This window comes from Larimichthys crocea, chromosome VIII, assembly GCF_000972845.2.
Source record: "Larimichthys crocea isolate SSNF chromosome VIII, L_crocea_2.0, whole genome shotgun sequence".
Classification (NCBI taxonomy): domain Eukaryota; kingdom Metazoa; phylum Chordata; class Actinopteri; family Sciaenidae; genus Larimichthys; species Larimichthys crocea.
Genome location: NC_040018.1, coordinates 33673312 through 33694013, shown reverse-complemented (window position 1 = coordinate 33694013; position 20702 = coordinate 33673312). Strand labels below are relative to the sequence as shown.

Below are 20702 nucleotides of genomic sequence, written 5' to 3'. Positions count from 1 at the left end.
GTCGTCGGCCCTCGGGTTCAGATTTGGACAAATTCTCTTGTTGTTTTATTTGTTTTAAAATGAAGGGAAATAGGTCAGATCTCTACAGACTGAGCTGACTCTTCATGAGGTCCCCAGGACGAGTGTCATAAAGTACAAACGTATAAAGCTCATCTGAGGTCTAACAAATGAGCTGATTTTGGTTTAAAGGCTCCATTGTATGTCACTTCATATTTTATATCAGGCTATTTGTTTCGGCTTAAAAAAGATGGCACAGACGGATGATTACCTTTTCCCTTGCCGCCTTCTTCATGAATCCTCTTGACGGCCGCTGTGCCCTCTTCTTTCTCGTTCCCAGCTGGAGATGATTGAGATCAGAGAGGATCGGTGGGCAGATGTCCATCAGGTATCAACTCAACCCTCGACTGACTCTACAAGACTCGCTAACACTCATGTCATCTGTTTACAACAGTACTAATAATTCATGTATCCTTAAAATAAAGCACTAAATTTAAGCTTAATCATGTAGATGTATTACCAACAAAGCATCTGACTGCTGGGGACAATTCCTGATGTTTGATTAACATGTAAGATTATAACTGACTGCAGAGAGAGAACTCGTAGGAGGAAGCAGGGTGTAATGTATGAATGTGATTTAAGGCATATGATTGGACAGTTAGCCTACCTATGACAACATGCATGCCCAGGCTTTGCCAGGTGTCTCGCTGTTTTCAAAACCCATTCCTCTGGTACCCCCAGTCACAATGGCAACCCTTCCATTTTTGCTTTGGGTAAGACTGTGTAGGGGAGGAAGAGGGACTATGAGAACATTATGCAATCCTTCATTCTGTTTTGATTGGAACCATATGAATATGATTTTTTTTATTTAAAAAACTCACTGAGTCTGTTATCCAGTTCTGGACCTTGCAAGGATAAAGGACTCTCAAACATTGTTTCTTGTAACACGGGGTTCCAGTTAGTCCAGATCAGAGTCTGACATGCTCCACTATCAAATATGAACTGAAGTCATGAGTGTCAACTGTCAAACTGACGACATGGCCAAAACAGAAGGGGTAAACTATGGACTCTGCTAGACAGAAAGGTCTAATCTGTAACTAAGATACAATCAATTATTACAATTAAATCCATTGCTTTGCTTCGTGATGCAACAGTTTGTGATTCTCTTATAAAATCAAGTATTGAATCCAATAATCATAATCAATAAAATGGAAGGTTGGACATAAAAACAGTCAGGCTAAAATGTTAAAAACAAAATATTTACTGCCATTTTAGCATTATTTTTATGTGCCAGTGTTCTGCAGAGAAAGCCTTTTTTTGTTGTCCATTACTGATAATGCAATACCACAAAAGCTGCAGTATATATTTACAAAATACATCACAAACAAAGCTAAAAAAAAAGTTGAATCAGAAGCCTGAAAAAAACATTGAAAGTGCAACAGAAAGTCAGAAAGACACAACATAGTTGCACAACATTTGAGGCATAAATAGAGGACAACAACAACGCATTAATATTTCATAACAGTTCATTACAGACTGTTGGATCAAATATGAAGAGATTATGGCTGTTTCTACAATTATGATTATTACAATTACTTATTTTTCTATACAACAGCTACTATGATATAATTTAAAAGTGATATTGTCAATTGTCGCAGCAATAACTAAATAATTCAACAAGAAACATTACAAAATAAAGTTAGTTGTATTCTGTGTACAGAGTGTGGTTAGCCTAGCTAGCATTAAGTTTAGAAGAGTGAGAAACAGCTAGCCTGCCTCTGCTCAAAGTAAGAAAAAAACCTCAAGAATGAACATCCATCGACACAGAACAATGTCTATGGTCATGCTAGTAGCTCTGTAAGGTTGAACCTTTGCAATGCTGTGACTGATCTAAATGCTAACATGCACAAAATATGTGTTGGCAGTATATTTTACCATGTTCATTATTTTAATTTAATGTGCTAGCCATGCTATTTTTTTTCCTGAATATATTGGTATTTGGTATCCGGACATTGGGCAAATTCAAACTCGATGGAAAGTTAGACTATACTAAAATCATTCGGATTCATCTTTGGCACCATAAATATAAAATGTCTAGCAATCCATCCAATAGAGAACAAAAAATGTCAACCCACTAGAATAAAAGAAGAGTCAGGAGATCATTGTTATTAGCATTCGTCCACTGGGAACATGGAGATGGAGCTACACAACTAGCAAAGCTAAAAACAAACATGTGTTGTTTCTGAGTGACATGTTTGAACTTTTGAAGATTTAACGTGGATGTTAGCTAATGGCTTTGAAGGTGTCGACAACTGTAGACAAAATTTTAAATATCGTACAACCATTTTCAAATGTGATGGTGCAACAATATGAACAAATGCTTTTCATACGGATTAACCACCAAATTAAAAGAAAAGGTTAATATAACGGGTCCATTACGGACACTGCTTGTTTACATATAGCAATGTAGACCACATCGATGCAGAAAAATAAGTCTTTAAATATCTTTCCTTTTTGCATGTTTAAGGCACACAGTCATTCAAGTGGCTGACCCAGACCACAGTGTCCCTTCCCAAACATTGTCCAAATCATCCCACTGGGTCAGGCTCATAGTAGCCTCGCGAGTTCTCGTACAAGAAGACCTGCTGATCTACTAAAAGCTGGAGCAAATAACGCGGTTCCTCTTCCCCACAAAACAGTCAAGAGAGTGAACGCTGTGACACGGTACACTTGTAGCAGGAACACACCAGTACTTCTGGAGCACCTTGGGAGGGTGGGGAACAGGTGCATGACTTGTCCACCATAGTAAGGGTCCTCATTTAAACCTAGGACTCTCTGTGATTTGTAGTTGCTCTCAGCTCCTCTACCACTTGTGCATGCAGCTTCCTCCTGGCTGTGGTCTGCATCAGACTGGCAAAATATAGCAGCCAAAGGGTTGTCGTGGGACACTGCTGGTCGAGGATTCTCGTGCATGTTTTTTTGCTAGGTGGCCTCAGATACAAGAGAAATCATCTGGCATGGTCGCTCTGCAATCTGCTGTCTCAAGGACTGCCTTTGCCTACTTCAATTATGTTATTCTCAACTTTGGTGCGTTCCTGGGTGGACAGGAAAGGCAACTTCTTTGTACGAGGATCCAGGAAGGTACAATGTTGAGGAATATTGAAATTTCTTGCGATAGTTGTGAATTCTGTGAATTAGGTGCTTGATAGGACCTTGAGATGACCTCTTTGGTCATGCTGATCTCTTTGAGTCCCCTTCCTGACTTGAGGGTGGTGGTTCAACAGCATATGAAGCACAGGCCTAACCATGCTAATGTTGGGTACCTGCAAGAAGTTATCATGTTTGCCACAACTTTAAAGGCTGGAGGATTTCAGTCAAGCCCTCCAACAAGGCCCAGTCAGGACACCAAAGTCGAAAATGGTGGCTGCTGGAACTCTCTGTAAGTGTTGCAGTTATAGCAACCTGTTGCTGTTTCAGTCTTTGCAGCATTGCCAACGTTGCCAACCAAGACCTACCCCTGTCTGTAATGAGTACACATTGAGCAAGGCCATGCTGCTTCTGTTTCTCCCTCAGCAGATACATTGACGGTTCTCTGAAATGATCCACAAGTTTGCGGCAACATACCAAAAAACAGTCAACTCGTGGCAGCTGGAAGGCTTCGTCCATTGCACGGTTGATGGTATGTCCAAGGCAAGGCATTTCCACTGATAGTTCCAGGAGTGAGCATGCTTTGACATGTCCACTGAACCATTTGTGGTGGCACCGCTAACTTTGTGGGTTATTTCCCCACTCAACAAAAGTTTCATACATCGCTCTGGTGATGTTCTCAGCTGGTTGTCCTCTTGTACGTCAAAGGTTTTAAGGCACTTGTTGTCATAGAGAAGCCAGTAGTACTGTTGTAATTAACTGAATGCATAGAGAGTGAAATGTACGTTCTATTCTGGGTTTGGCTTTGCCAAAGGTCCTGTAGTAACACCACAATTCACAACACTAGCAAGCTCACTAAAGACCATGTCCCTGGGCACGGCATACATCTGAGAAGCATTTTAACTAACAGGTCAGTCTTGCTTGGTGGAGAGTACCCAGGATCAACGGTACTCATTAAGGTCTTGAAAGTCGGTTCTTCAACTACAGATACAGGGTACAAACCCCTCGCAGATGAAGTTGATGACAGCAGCAGTCAAGTCATTGTGTCTTCTGTTTTCATAGCCTAAGCTCTGCCTTATGTTTGGTCCTGGGACTGTTGCTGAACATGAAGACCTGAAGCTCAGTCTTTATCTGGAGAATGCCGAGGCAAACGCCTCACGCATCTGATCCGTGTTGCTCTTCACATACTCACTGAACTCTACAGGGTGGTTCTTTTCAAGATGGTATGACAGATTGGAGGTGTTTCCGGGTAAGCAATTTGACTCATCATACACGGCAGTATAATCCGTTTCCAGTGCAATATGCAGCCATCTGCATCTGTGTCAAGCCAAAGTATTTCCAGACTTTGCTTTTTGCCCGTGGGTGCGCAACCAGATTGAGGCCAGAGCATGAAGGTCCTGAACTTTTACCCTCCATTGGTTCCTTCAGTAAGCAATCCAGTTGGATGCCTTCACCTATTGAGTACCTACAAGAATAGTGAAATAAACATTAATTATGTTGATAAAAACATTTTTTGAAGGTACACTGAGATGAAATTACAAAATCTTCCATCTGTGTTTACATGCACACAAAAACAGATTACTGTGAGAAATCAGGTTAAGACAAGAAATCAGATTACTTTTACCTTTGCTGCCATTTGATCTGATCTCTGAAAACCCAGTTCACATAAAAATGGCTATGTCATTTGATTCATCCCATACCCTCTTCCATATTTTTCAACTAAGACTGAAAAATTACAGGATAGATGGATGGCCACCAACATACCCTCTGCCAAATCCATTATATTTATTCGTGCTGTCAAAATAAGCGTTAATTTTGTCCGATTAATTTTAAGAATTAACCGTTAAAAGAATTAACGCAATTAGCGCGGTTTGTTTACTTCCGGTGGCGGCCGCCCATTTTGGTTGGCAAAGTAGAGCTTTGTTCCCAGATAATTAGTGGGGGTGAATGGGTGTATAAGAGGCATTAAACTTAGCCCTTACGGAGACTGCGCCCTGCGCGGTCGCCCACATTGCCCATAGCTGAAACCGGCCCTGCCTTGTTTAGTTTACGGCAGATCTGCCCATCCAATATGGCGGACGCGTTAACGTATCGCAACAACGAACCAACCTGCTCAATGATGGCGTCTATGTATATGTCCTATGATCTACCTAACTAAAGGAGAGTCTATGTATATATGTCTTGATCTATCCTAACTAAAGGAGGTCTATGTATATATGTCTATGATCTATCCTAACTAAAGGAGATCTATGTATATATGTCTATGATCTATCCTAACTAAAGGAGAGTCATTATATGTTCTGATGATCTATCCTAACTAAAGGAGAGTCTATGTATTATGTCTATGATTCTATATCCTACACTAAAGGAGAGTCTATGTATATATGTCTATGATCTATCCTAACTAAAGGAGAGTCTAATGTATATGATCTATCCTAACTAAAGGAGAGTCTATGGCAGAAAGATGGATAAGGACGGACTTTTAGGGGGAACATTTCATTTTAAAAAAGTTGCCCGACGGCTCGTTGGACAAAAACAGGTAATTTGCACAGTTGCAAATCCGAATTTAAATTCCACAGAAGTAACACGACTTTAACATATCACCTCAAAGCAAACAACCCAGTCTACACTACAGGAGTGTGGCACTCGCAGTCTTATTTCCTCATGTCTGGCTTTTTTTTTCTGTTTGCACTGTGCATATGTGCACGTTAACCCAATAAAATGAATGAATTTAAATATACTTTTCTCTGTGTTTATTCTAGATTAATTTGATATTTTACATAAATAAATATTCAATTATAAGCTTTCAGTCTCAGAAAAATGCATTTAATTTATCGATATATTTATTGATAATTAATCGCGATTAAATCGCGATTAATTACAGACAATTTTTGCGATTAATTCAGTTAATTTTTTAATCAATTGACAGCCTATTATTTATCTTTATGATGCAATATCTCTCCAACGGAGGGAGAAAAAAACAGAACCTTTTGGTTAGCTGCACTTTTAGTTCACCCCTACTAGATTATGAAAGAGGGAACAACAGTACTGCTCTGGCCTCCATGAGTTAAAAGGTAGGTCTGTCAAATCTGTGACCAAACCCAGCATCACAAGCTATGTGTTTAGGCGTCGTCTGCCGTACTTGTGACCCACTCATGTAGCACTGTGATGTAGCCAACAACACTGATATTTCCAAATGGGAAATTCCATGTGAATTTAGGAAATCCCATTACATTCTTTGTGAGATTACAAGAGGATAAACCTTGAGGCTTCAAAACACACATCACGTCTTGTCTTAAAGTAGGTCTGACCATTAACTAAACATCTGTTGGTCATGTTCTCATAATAAGTTCTTGTGGTCCATTTTTGGGTCTCTGTAAATAATCTAAAGAGTACAGTCTAGACCTGCTCTGTACAATATATAAATAGTTGAATAAATGTGCAGAAAAAACGATTGATCACTGGATCTTATTTGTTCACAAACTGTTCAGTTTACCGTCATAAAGGACTACAGAAACTAGCTGAAAACAGAGAATTTGAACTAAAACTTGACTTTAATTATATAGTAGTCTATAGTTGCTATTATTAATGGACTAATCGTTGCTCAATCTTAATTCAGTTTTAATGCATTAGTAATTTCTTTCACCGTCGCATGCTTTGGCATAAATTTACCTTTTGTTTTTATGATTTAAACTTAAATCAGAACACCCATTACACCATCAGTGTGTGAGAGGTTGTTATTTAGAATCAGGTGTTTAAAGTCACTTCACTAGCTTCTTTCACAGCTTTTAGTCACATCTCTGGCCTTCAGTGTCACTTTGATCAAACGAACTCTCTAGAAGCTCTGAAACAAGTATAGGTACCTTATATAACTACTTTAAATGTTCAGATCTCTGATGCACCATACACAATATCAAAATACATAACAGCTCATTCTTTTCAGCACAGACACAGACTACATTCAAGCCTCTTCCCTTGAAATCTGCACGTATGAACCTGAAATGTGCAGATGAACCTTGAAAGTGCATTCCAGCGTAACCATGAGAAATATTAAAAACTTATGATGGTGTTCACATGATCAGCTGGAGGCAGTGTGCCGGTAAAGGTCACAGCTTAAACATAAGGGTAATATTTCAGCTCATTTTTCCTTAAAACAGATTTTCCTCGCATGTAGACAGAACATTAAGTGTTACTGAGACACAGTACACAGTGCAGCTGTCCTTTACCTGTCAGAGCAGAGCTCATGCCCGACAGCCACCAAAGTCCACTAAGAAAACTGCGCATTTAACGCCGTTTGAAGAATTCGGTTATTTTCTGCCATAGTTTCACTCCTAGTTATTTAACAGTTAAAATTATGAAGGTTATTATTTTCAGCTAATATTATAACGAGCTATGTCCAGTGTAGACACTGAAACCAGCAGAGCACCCATTATCGGACAGACAGACTGCAGGAAACACTGAGCTGACCTGGAAGCGTCAAAGATCTGTTGAACATCTGATAGAGAAGAACTTTCACTCCGCACAGATACAGCCTGACGAGCGGCACCAGACCGACAGCAGCCACATCCCCGTGTGTCCGTGTCCGACCGAACAGAACCGAACCGCTCCGAGTACCACCGTGTGCGTCACCTTACGCGTCCGACTGCGTCTGCGGGAGCCTGCGGGGGCGGGATCTGTAACGCGTCCGTGTCCGCCCCTAAGAAAAGCGTCACACACAGTTCTGTCTATTGAACTGAGGACATATATAGTATATATCTAAATAAATATATGGTATATCTATATATATATATATATATTCTGCTGATACGGTTCCTATACTATTTATACTAGTCATCTATATTAGTTATTTATTTTTCTATTCCCGGATTATCTTTAGCTTGTATATATATATATATATATCTAGATATATATCTATATATATATATGATATATATATATATATATATATATTATATATCATATCTATTCTTTTTTTTATATTATATTTTACATCTTCCTTATATTTTGTATTTTATATTTCCTGTTTAGTTCTGTTTGGAGAGAGAGAACGCAATTTAAATTTTCTGTATTGTACATATTGCAGTATTGACAATAAAAGCCGACTTGAACTTGAACTTGATATATATATATATCTATATATATATTCTATATATATATAGTATATTATATTATATATATCTATATATATATATATACATTCAACTATATTATTATTATTATTTATCTATTTATTATTGTTTTCATTATTATGATTAGTGTTATGGATATTATTTACAGTCTAATAATTGATGTAGACCTTTGGGTAAATCACCTAAATTCATTTAACACACTCCTGAATTTGTACAATGGAGGTTGTAATGTGTAAAATAAATAAAAAATAATAATTTAAAAAAAATCAGTTCCAAGCACTTTCCAGATTGCCTGGAATACATGTGAGCTTGAAAAAACAATCAGTCCATAAAATAGCTTTTTGAAGTTTTTAAGCCTCAGGATGCAAAATCTGATTTTGAATCATTTGTCGTGGCATGCTGTCCCACAGCTGCACATTCATGCATGTAGGGCTGTGGGAAAGCTTTGCAGTCACAATGGGATCATATTTCTGAATTCAGGCTATATTTGAAATGTAGTCAGTTTGCAGTTTTATAACCACCAGTTGAAACGTCTTCCTCCAGGGAACGTGACCATTTGTGGCGGTCAAACGTCTTTCATGTCATCTCAAAGAAAGCATTGAGTCTGACTTCAACACAGGGGAATATATGAAGATGAATTTATTTAGATATTTTTAACTTGTTCAGACATTTTGTCGGCTATCACAATAACTACAGACCAGAATGCTATGATATTCATATTCAGGGTTCCCAGAAGATGATCCCTGATGCTTCATTCCAGTATCAAACCAAAGCATGTAATAGACCCGCTGGTCCACCGTGGAACCTTTTCAACATGTTCTCATTCTGTGATACACTTTCTAAATAAAGCTTGCAAATTTGCACCTAGGTCTAGGTTGGGAAAAGGCCATGGATTGCCTTACATACCTGACACACTTACATATGTAACTTATAAATATCTAAAGTAATGTAAATATCTAAAGATTGACTTTTCGTTACACACAGAACACAAACAGCAGCGTCCTGGGTGAATTCCTGTGTTTGTTTGACCACCACAGCCTCCACCATACACGGAATATGTCATCTCTTACACGTTATATATGTACCATACATATATAACTCCAGTATCATCTAGTGGATACTAGTCATGCTTTGGCATGAGGCTCTACCGGATTACCAAAATTTCCACTTGTACTCAGTCACGTCAACATCAAACTCTACTGTAAAGATTATCATAAGGTTTGCTGCTCAACAGAAGATGAGTATTTCATTGTTGTTGTTCTGTGATATATCCTCAACGACCACCATGTCAACATGTAGACATCCAACATTAGGTTTATCTGGACTAACTGTACAATCCAAGCTACCGTAGGTCAATCAATGTCTCAACACCATCTGACACAAGTGCCACAGTGCCACATGAAGTGACATATAAGTTCCTTTTGTATTGAGAAAGAGTAAGGGAAGGGAGGGAGATCAAGCAAGAACTTACTCACTTTTGTGAGTAAGTACTCTGGGACGAGGTCTTCAAGCTAGTTTTGAAAACAGACAGGAAAGGATTCTGTTGACCAAACTTTTAGTAACTTGCCCCACCTCCAAGCAACCACTCGGGAGTTGATTTGAGATTTCCAACCTCACATTGATGGTTTGACTGCCGCAAACTGGAAGATTTGCAGAGGTGCATGCTGGTAACCCTGGCGAATGATGACCAGTGCCTGTACAAGGAGTCAACCAAGCACAGATCCTTACCCCAGTGGAAAGAAAGGGCCGCTAGTTGTGACGGCCCTGTGAGGTAGAACTCAAACCAGAGTAGTGCTGTACCAGAGATGCTTAGTTCAGCTGGGATGAAATGGAGGATTTGGTGTCAAAGACTGTCAACAGATCCAGCAAGATCAGACCTGATGACATGGCATTCTTTCTTGCTAACGTCATGGTTCTTATCACTGACTGCAGTGCAGTTTCAGTGGAATGACTGCTCTTCAAACTAGATATTTAGATATGTAGATGATCATCTTTCACCATTAGGAAAAGATTCATATCACCATTTTCACATCTATGGTTTGTTTAGGTTTCAGCACAAATATTAAGCTTAGTTAAGGTTGTAGTTTGGGTTAAAAATCCTATTTAGGATCATTAAACATAATTGGGTTATTCTAGAGGGCGTCCTACGTCCTACGTCCTACTTTCATTTTTCAGCACTGTCATTGAAACGTTGTTTTGGGGCATTATACACATAGACTGGTGTTATTTTATAATTATACTGTGAAGTTTCCTCTTGCACCATGCTAAGGACAAACTTTACATTACACCACTAGTATAGCTCCAAGAAGAGTTGTGTGTTTTTCATATCACAACCTTGCTGAACGGCAAAGGACAGAGACCACACAGTTCTTGAATAATACAAACTTTTTAAAATTAATCTACAAAATGACAAAATGATGTATGTCTGTGAGCAGGTAACAAAGTTAGACTTTACTTTGTTGTCCTTCATCTCTGACAAAGTCTCAGCTCCACCCTCTGACTTCCTGGAACAAAAGGAACCGCAAAACTAATCGGAGAAGACAACAAAGGTGGAGCCATCCCTACCACCACATTTGTTCCATCCAACACTTTTAATATTGTTGTATGAAATAAAGATTGTAGCATCTAGGAGCTGCTAGCAGGGCTTCTTTTGGCAAACTGGGTCAAATTTCTTAGTAAAACTCTTTTCTCCGACTCTGTCATATCTGTGCACAGCAGCACTCTCACCAAATCTGTATTTCCCTCACCAAATCTATGATGGTGATCAGGTTTTATGTCATTACAAAAGAAAAGGCGAGGAATCAATCACACAGACAGCAGAAAGCTGAGACATTAAAAAGAAAACAGACAGCATAACTGGCCAGGATATAGCACACTCCTTGCCACCGGCATCCACCCGACAGATGGTGAGTGATGAATGAGCTGCGTTACGTGGGAATATTTCTGAAAGGAACAGACAAAAACACACACACAAAGGTAGTCTGTAAGCTCCTGGCTAAAATTAAGAAGTGGGAAATCACAAGTCATCCTAAAAGAACAACGCATCTACAAAGAATTACGGACAAAACCTAATTTCAAAAAGTTCTGTGATGAGGTGAATCCATGTAAAACTGAGATCTCTAGCTGCAACTCAACTTAAGGAAGTTCACTCTACCATGTTCAAGATACAAATTACAGTCTCAAAGACACATGAGATAACAGTGCGTGGTACTTTGATTGACAGGTGGGTGCTGTCACACATTTGCATATTAACACAACATTTCTAATTAAAATAGCTCCATCACCACCTGAACACTAAAATCCAGCTCCCTCACCCAGAAACCTCCACCATCATCCTTATTACCGGTACTCTAACCCTAACCCACAAAACCTCAGACTCCACGTTCTGTATTTTGGACCCTTCCGACCCCAGACACCAACTTCCCGCAACATAGTGTCCTCATTTTTGGACCGTGGTTCTCTTCATAGTTTCAAAGTTCATCACTGTCACTGCTTACTATATCAATGGGACAAATTCATGTATTAGAGTTTACTAAAGACTAACTTCACACCACCTCCAATCAAATCCACTTGATCTGAGTAGGAAATGACTTTATAAGAGTGTGCAGACTCTTGACAGCGTCGCCTAAAATGTTCAAGGATTCAAGCACACATGAAGAAGAGTAAAACAGTTTCAAGGAGAGGTTGTGCAAGCTGATCTGAGGCCACCTGCAACTTTCTAATTCCTCTGTAAAGGAAAATATAAAAAACCCGGACGGCTTTAAGCGTGTCGTGACTTCCCAAAATCACAGTGAGAAGGAATGAAAATGAGTGCAGGCGGAAGGTGGAAATGAGATTTGTAGAGGAACGTGTCTCTGTCTGTCCATTTTGAAGTTAATCATAGCTCACCATGGCTGACAAAAACACCACGGAAATACTTTGACTTTTTTTTTATAAATTAGACGCTTTCGACGCAGTGTGAGAACATTTCATGTTAGAAAGGGAAATGGGAGGCCATGATGCATCCTCACTACACTCTTTATAATCAATCACTTCCTGTCACCTCATCTCACCATGGAAAGCATGAGATGAGAGCCCATGTTACATTATTTTATCATGAACACAAAGAAAGAAAGAAAGAAAGAAAGAAAGAAAGAAAGAAAGAAAGAAAGAAAGAAAGAAAGAAAGAAATGTTATATTCCCGTTACACTGAAAAAAAATGTAGATGTAGATTTTATGGTGAAAAAACAGTAAAATACCGTAAATTATGCCATCAAGTATGACAATGTTTTCCTGTATACAATAAAACATATTTCAAAACCTTTACTTATATGCTATTCTGAGGGAATTTATACAGAGTAAAGTAATATTTTATATTAGAGACTGTTCATTTTACAGTAAAATACCGTAATATTTTACGATATATTTTACAGTTTTTTAAGGTCATGAGATTTTAAAATATAAAATAAAACACCAACCTTAAATGTGAAATCAACAAATATCCTATTACTGTAATATTAGAAAAGGTTATACCATTAAAACGTTTTTTTACAGTGTATCGTCACCAGACATATTTGATTAGATACTGCATGAAACTGCTATTAAGTTACTGTACATATTCATTAATATACCTGTACATGTATATGACTGAATCCTCTTTTGGATACAGATTTGATACAGAAATCAGTAAGCCATTCACTTCATGAATAATAAATAACATGTATTAACATTGTCCCTGATCTTGTAATTTGGATGCAATAATGTCAAATTCGATTGAAATTTCATTGAAATTCATTGAATGAATTTGAAATGATATTGGGCTTTGACTGAGTAAACATTCAGTATCATGCTGTCTTTTTATGTTTTTCTCAGAAGCTCAGTTGGTGCAACATGTTGAATATGAGTCCAGCTGAAATCAGAGCTCTCACACACTCTCTTTCTCTTTCACACACACACGACTGTCATCTTCTAACTGCATGATTGCTTTAAAAAAAAACAACAACAGAGGACTCACCTGAAGGTTCAGGGTCACCCTTCTGTTTCTGGACCCTTCTGGTTCTCCTTCAGTATGCCCACGTCCATCAGATGCCGTGGTCACAGTCCACGTCCCTGCAGATGTACCACAGGATCACGTAGAGGATGAGCAGGATGGCGAAGATGAAGAGAGCCACCAGGATCGCCTTGGACACGGGAGATATGAAGGACTGCATCTCAGCTGAGAGGGTGGTGGTGGTGTGGGGGGGGGGGGTTCCCCCCGTCCGTCTGCACGCGCTGCCGGTGTCCGGTGTGAGGCTGCAGACACGCGCGCACTCAACGGGGAAGTCCTTCTGATGTCCGCGAGGAGTTGGAGAGGCAGCGAGAGTCAAAGAGAGAGAGAGAGATGACTCGATCTGTGCACAGCTTCAACATGCACATACTGTACTGTACACTTCTTTCTTTCTTTCTTTCTTTCTTTCTTTCTTTCTTTCTTTCTTTCTTTCTTTCTTTCTTTCAGTTAATAATGGCACAAATGAATGAAATGGATGGAGGTTAAAGAGGTTAAAGTTAGACTGCTGTATCTTTTTTTCTGTGTTTGTATTTAGAAAAGTGTGATTTAAATAAAGTTTTGTTTGTATTTTTTTTTTTTTATTTGACTGAAATGGCAGAAGTTGAATATAATATACATGTTTTCATTACTGTATCATCACCTGAAATTAGGATAGGATAGGATAGGATAGTACTTTATTGATCCCTAAAAGGGAAATTCGGTTACGGCTGCCAGCCATTTGCTCGCGCCACCATTTTTAAGAAAGAAAAAAAGTGCAGTTACAGGCAAAAAAAACCAAACAATCACAGACACATATGACATTATACATTGGATTGGTTTACATGAGGTGTCTTTTTTGTTGGATCACATTTTAGGAGAGAGATGGGGTCAGAGTACAGATAGGGAAAGAAGAGAAACATGTGACAAACCCAGGCAGTATGACTATAGGGCAGAGAGATTACAATACGTGGAGTCGACCTTGCCAAATTGATATGATGTTCTCTATGATTAACATAAATAATGATGTTTTTATTGTTTAGAATGAGCCTCATGATGCTCAGACATTTCTATGAATCCCCTCCTAACCCTCTCCTCCTCTTTTGCTCTCATATTTTGCACTCCTCCCATCCATCCCATTTTCTTTCTCCTATTTCTTCTTCTCTTTCCTACTCTCCGTATAGCTTGGAGACTTCTCCATCATCACATCGCAGCAACAGGCTGAAGATGTTCAAGAGTTCTGGCCTTCACTCACAATCTTCTCATTTTGTTCATAAATCATGCAAACTTATCTCCACCTTTTGACGCCACCGTAGTTCACGCTTCGTATATGAAGGAGAGGGTGAGGGGAGGAGGTTGCAATGCACAACTACACCACTAGGTGCCACTAAATCCCACACTGCTCCATTGCAGAATGAAATAAGAACTATTGAATAACACAAACATATGAAACGCCCACAGGGAGGCTCTTTATTTATCCTGTTAATGTTACATAACACGCAGCTGACATGAGTCATTCAAACCACTAATTCACACTAATTGCTAGTGTTTTGCAATGACTGTTTGTTTTTACCTCACCTGTTTTTGTCAGTTTTTTTGTAACATATCTTTCGTAACGGCATCCTCGGACCACCACACCCAGCCGCCTTCTTTAAAAGGTGCCCATCACTGCTGCATCTGTACATTCTACAACATCAGCTGGGAGTCAAAATGAAGTTTGATTTGGGGGTCGCTTCTCTTCTACTGCTGGTCGCTGTAACAGTGACAGTAAAAGGTAAGATTATCACACTTTCATCATCAAAATCTCATTGAACTTTTTAAGATGCTGCATGAAAGGCAAGAACAAGGGCTTGCACACTGCACAAACTTACTGAGAGGCTTAAGGCTCACCTGGGGTCTACACTGCTGTTTATTGAAGTAAACTAGTTGGTAGTCATTTAGTTGGTTATTTGGGGTCACCAATACCAAGTGAATTATCAACCAAGAGAGCTTATGCAGTGTTTTTTCAGGTGAATACTTCAAGATTTCTTGTCCTAGTTATCTTAAAAGTTCAAGCTTCAGCTCTGAATGATTGCTTTAGTTGTTCTCCAGGAGCTTTTTCTCATTTCACATGATCTTCATCTACAGTTTGAGTGGCCTGTAAAGAGAAAAGATTCAAAAGAAACCAGAACAGACAAGGAGGCTTTGATACAATGTTCTGTTCAGTTTATTATTAAACAATATTGCCCATTTTAAGTATAAAGATGTTTTTAAAAAATATATATTTCTTATTGTCTACAAATCTCATCAACCAACCTAAACCAACATTCTGTTAGACCGTCTTTCAATATGCTCTGAGTTCTCTATGCAGCTCACTAGTTCGTGGTGAAGATTTCAATCTTCAAAAATTACTCACAAATATATAATTTCAGTTTTAAAAAAGCCTTGTTTACTTTTGGTGCAGTAGTGAGTATTTGTAGCAGCACAATGAAACAATCCCTCCACATCCCCCTTAATGAACAAAAAACAACTGAGGAAACTCTATCATTTTGCAGAGAGCAAACACTGAAGGCAGGTTAAAAAATAATTAGTACAAGTATAGTAATAGTATTGCTGCTTTTCTGTCAGGAAACTTGTGACTCATGGTGTCCAAAGAATCAGTCAGCAGTCTGTATGACTCAACAGCATGCTAACACTGAACACATGTTGGTAGGGTTGGTTGCAGGGACACCATCACAGACTGATGGAAAGCAACAGACAGTATGAACATCCGTCGCTCAGTAATATTTGTAATGAAGTTCATGTCTTTCTCTTACAGGATCGGACCTGTCTGACAGTGGTGAGTGACCATGACTTTAGTCTAATGTGGTTGTTTGAACAGAGACGAGGAGCAGATGTTAGGCGGTGGTCTCCTGTTGATGGAGCCAAACAAAGCCCCACAAGTCCCAACAGCAACAACATGTCCTGCTTTAGAGACAGCTCACATCAGATGTTTGGGTTTGGGCCTTAGTGTTGCACCATTTCAGCTGCCAACCAAGTATTAAACCTGTGATGTAACTAATAAAAGCACCACCCTAACAGAGACACCAGGGGTGATATGAACTGCACGCCCCTTATGGAGCTGCTACAAACCAATGTCCCCCAACCAAAATCCAGAAATGGCTCACATTACTACCCTAGAATGCTGTCTTTGATCCCGTATAAGTCCTAACCATTTCAGTTTTTACTTATTGTTTAGCAGTGCATATTAGCTTATTGTAATAATATAACACATTGCCACACAGACAGTTTGGGATGTTTGGGCTGTAAACTAGTGATGTAGTCATAAGAAAAGCTTCCAGTTTATAAGGTTGTAGAAAATCCATTTGTCTGGTTTATATCTTCCTCCAGCATCACAAGTATCTATGATCTTTCATATACACAGTGCAATGGATGAGAAGGTGTCCGATGTTAAAGTTATAGTGTACAATACAGAGTGTCCAGTACGGCAAAACTTAGAGATTTACACAGTCGTATCAAGCCAGAATGGACATGACATGTCGAACTATTGTCAATAAATATACAGGAAGACAAAAGGTGGGTGAAGGGTGGAGGTGATGGTTTGATCTGAAGGACGGTCTCAGTCCATGTTTTTTGGCTCCTTTTCTGTTTTTCTACTTAACGTTGATATTTCTGTACTCACAGATCCAAATGGTGGAGCAGCTCTTCACCGAGCTAAGCGAGGTGAGTGTGCAAATACTTTAGGCTCATTCGTTATTTCTTTTCTATGATAAATGTTCAGTTAAGTTTGGTATTTTTCTGCATGCTGCAATACATTTTAGAATCAGTTTAAAGACACACCCTGAGTTTCCCAACAGAAACCACAAATCCCCAAATGTACCCACAATTAGAGTCGATGTTTCACAACATGAAACGTCTGCTGTTGTGATTAAAGTCGGGTGTGGATCTTTACATGGGTGGTAACCTTGTCTCTCATGTTCTCAAACAGGCTTCAGAATTTATGATTTACTTCGCCCCAAAGGTGAGTAGCTTCAGGAGATCGTTCATGGATATTATGAACATAATAATACTAATTCTCAGGTGCGCTGGTTTAAAAATATATTTATGTTACAGAACCCCCTACTGTAAGACCCACATCTGGACCTACTAAAGCCTCTGGAGGAAGTGAGTCTACAAACAAAAATTATGCTCATTCAAATTGACTGTTTATAAAGAGACATATATTAACATATATATTGTATATACATTATTGCTGCATTTATTTAAGATTTTCTAACTTTGTTATATTCCACATTTTTAGATGACTTTGGGTTCAGTCTGTCCGATGCGCTCGGTCCAGGTAGGAACAGGTTCTATCAAAGGTTTTACTGATATGGACTTTATACAGTGTGCTAATCCTAACAAATTAATGCTAATGATAATACAAATTTGGTAAAGCCACATCCATTGATATTTGGCCACCCAACACAACGCTTACATATTATGACCTTATATCAGGCTAACATTCATTTATGTACTGTAGTTGCTATCATAGAGTGAGTTTATCAAAGCTTTACACACACTGTATGACCCATAATTAATGTGAAAATATTGATCAGTGTGTAAAAGGTTGCTTATTTTGAAGAAGAATTGTACAGCTCCCTTCAGCCCTCAGCCTCTTTTAGCTCATTGTTTTGGTATAATGGACCGGTCTAGACAAAAGATGTTTCCCTCAGGAGTTGGTGGATTTCAAACCAGAACTTAGTTTCATCAAGTGGACACAATTAGACATGCTAATCAGTATCCAACAGTATTGACACGGTATTTAGTGTTGTTCTTTGATTAGTTTGACACATATTCAAAACTCATATGTAGGAAACTGATCATGTGAGGCCAAAGATTATACACCAGTGTTGTATGTGTGATCAGATAACCCTCAGGTTACAGTTCTGAATGAACATACTGTCATACTTTTTCCGTTGATCGATAGATCCCAAAACTTCCAAGCCTGCTGGAGGAAGTAAGTACACAAAAACTTGCTCATTTCTTGAAATACTGTAACATAAAGTGTAAAAGTCAGCCTCCAGAACAGCTTCAGTCTTTCTTGTCAGAGTATCTGGAGACTGTCAAAGATATGTGTATATTTGTTTGCAAGCATTTGTCAGCTGTCTGTAGGCATTGTTCAAATAATATTTAATAAAACAAACAATTGTAATGTTTATAATAAAGTTTTGCTCAGAATAAATTTATATGGACATATTCTGTAATTTTTAAGTGTGTTGATCTTTGGTATTCTTCATTCCTAGATGGCTTTGGGTTCAATCTGGAGGATGCTCTCCATCCAGGTAAGGATAGTTTATGGTTTCTTTCCTGTTAATGTGAGATTGTATATTATGAGAATTGTTAATAAGAAACGAATCACGAAATCAATGAGCACAGCTAGTAACAGTGGAGTGAAGCAGCAGCAGGTCAATGAGAGCTTGGCAGGTACCTCATTGATTCCCTGACCTTTGATTGGTGGCTAATCAGGGATTATGATGATTATAATTACTGATTAACAATCACTGATTCTGACATTTTGTCTGACAGCCGATTCCATCTTTATTTGGTGAAATAAAGTAGTCACATTCATGCATCATCATGTTTGGGAGAGCTTAAGCTACAGGTCAAGGTACATTTGGATGTGAACAGCACCACCATGTGGCCATGTGTGGAACTAGCACTTTGTTTGCACTTGAACCTAGAATTACCACACACATTTCTGCACAAACACACCCTCCACTCTTTTATTGTGTATCTAAATGTATTACATTGCAAACATTGCATTGCATTTGGATGCAGATTAAAATCCCTTTAAGAAATTCAAATGATCATACAGCCCTGGCAGAGGTATGCACTCGACATATGACATGTACATGTCCAATATTCTTGCTCCCACAGCTGTGAAACCCACTGACGGACCCAATGGAGGAGGTGAGTCTACTAAACTTGCATCTTCTTTTATTACCTGATCTTCATTTACATGATATTATAAAGATGCTTCTGTTTCTAATTAGAAATCTAACTTTGGAAGCAGTGTAGTCTCTTCCTATGACCGACTGGATGATACTTTTCTAAACTCTTCCTCAGGTTGCCAGGCAAACGTGGTCCAAAAGCTGAGCGCCATCATTGAGACTCAGAACCAGCAGCTCAGACTGCTGCAGAAGCTGGCTGCTCGCTAAACTTCACAGAGTGTAGACACACAGGAAGATGTGTGTGAGTAGCAAACCAATGTTTTCCACACACATTTTTATGACACATTTCCTTTCATTGTCTGTACTCTCTCCTCACTTTTACTGATTCTTGTGTTTTCAGACACGAAGAGGATGGGTTGGATGACAACATATATATATTTAGAATGCACAAATACAGAAGGCTTGTATCCAAACATTCAGTCAGAATGGAAGCTTAAAGGAGACACTGATGGCAGGATGGAGACGGTGGCTGGTGGAGGATATTCTGTTTAAATGATTCTTTATTAAACTTTTGGTGCATCAATAAAGAGAATCATAAATGGTGAATGTTTGTGTGTTCATTTAAATTAAAGGTCACATATTTGACACTTTTCTGGTGTTCAATTTGAGGGTTGATATCCATTAGAAGATATATTTGTTGTTTTAAAACACTTCTGAATATAGTTTTAAATCCCCTCTATCACACCTATCTCTGGAGACCTGTTTTATAATCATACAAAAATGGATCTCACTTCTAGAGTATGGGACCTTTAAACCTTAAAAGTAATATGTGCCAGTCTTTGCAGTGGTTTCAGGCTGAGGGGATGGTTCCCCCTAGTGGAGCGCAGAGCCAATATAGAAGGGTAGAGGCAAAATGTGAACATATACAGGTGCATCTCAAAAAATCATCTGCATTGTTGGGTCTGGTGTCTCTCATCTTCCTCTTGACAATACTCCATATATTCTCTATGTGTGGTTCATGTCAGGTGAGTTTGCTGGCCAATCAAGCACAGTAACACTATGGTCAGTAAACAAGGTATTGGTACTTCTGGCAGTCCTGGTTATCGGATGTGTTGACTTTGATACTTGATAAAACACAGTGGACCAACACCAACAGATGACATGGCTCCCCATATTATCACAGACTGTGGAAACTTCACACTGGACTTCAAGCCACTTGGATTCTGTGCCTGTCCACTCTTCCTCCAGACTCTGGGAACTTGATTTCCAAATGAAATGCAAAATTTACTTTCATCTGAAAAGAGGACTTTGAACCACTGAGCAACAGTCCAGTCATGTTTCTCCTTAGCCTAGGTAAAACGCTACTGACGCTGTCCCTGGTTCAGGAGTGACTTGACACGAGGAATGTGAATGTTGCAGCTCATGTCCTGGATACATCTGTGCATGGTTGCTCTTGATACACTGACTCCAGCCTCAGTCCACTCTTTGTGAGTCTTCCCCAAATTATTGAATGGC

The 20702-nt window shown here is 38.9% G+C and overlaps 2 protein-coding genes across 2 annotated transcripts in view; both read right to left on the bottom strand.

Annotated features, from left to right (window-relative positions):
• The window catches only part of dhrsx (dehydrogenase/reductase (SDR family) X-linked), a 34243-nt gene extending 26452 nt beyond the window's left edge, over positions 1-7791 (bottom strand). Inside the window, exon 1 of the mRNA XM_027281307.1 lies at positions 7709-7791. Coding sequence (XP_027137108.1) covers positions 7709-7710 — 2 coding nt within the window. The 5' untranslated portion in view covers positions 7711-7791. The remainder of the gene's footprint in view (positions 1-7708) is intronic.
• On the bottom strand, positions 2651-7716 carry LOC109139870 (zinc finger BED domain-containing protein 1). Its single transcript, XM_027281314.1, is given in 17 exon segments — positions 2651-2802; positions 2805-2850; positions 2853-2879; positions 2881-2966; positions 2969-3142; positions 3145-3271; positions 3273-3310; positions 3313-3348; positions 3351-3830; positions 3833-3871; positions 3874-3961; positions 3963-4036; positions 4039-4147; positions 4149-4393; positions 4396-4470; positions 4473-4609; positions 7612-7716. Coding segments are annotated over 16 exon segments (1884 nt in total). The 5' UTR covers positions 4561-4609; positions 7612-7716.
• Positions 7792-20702: the final 12911 nt, after the last annotated feature.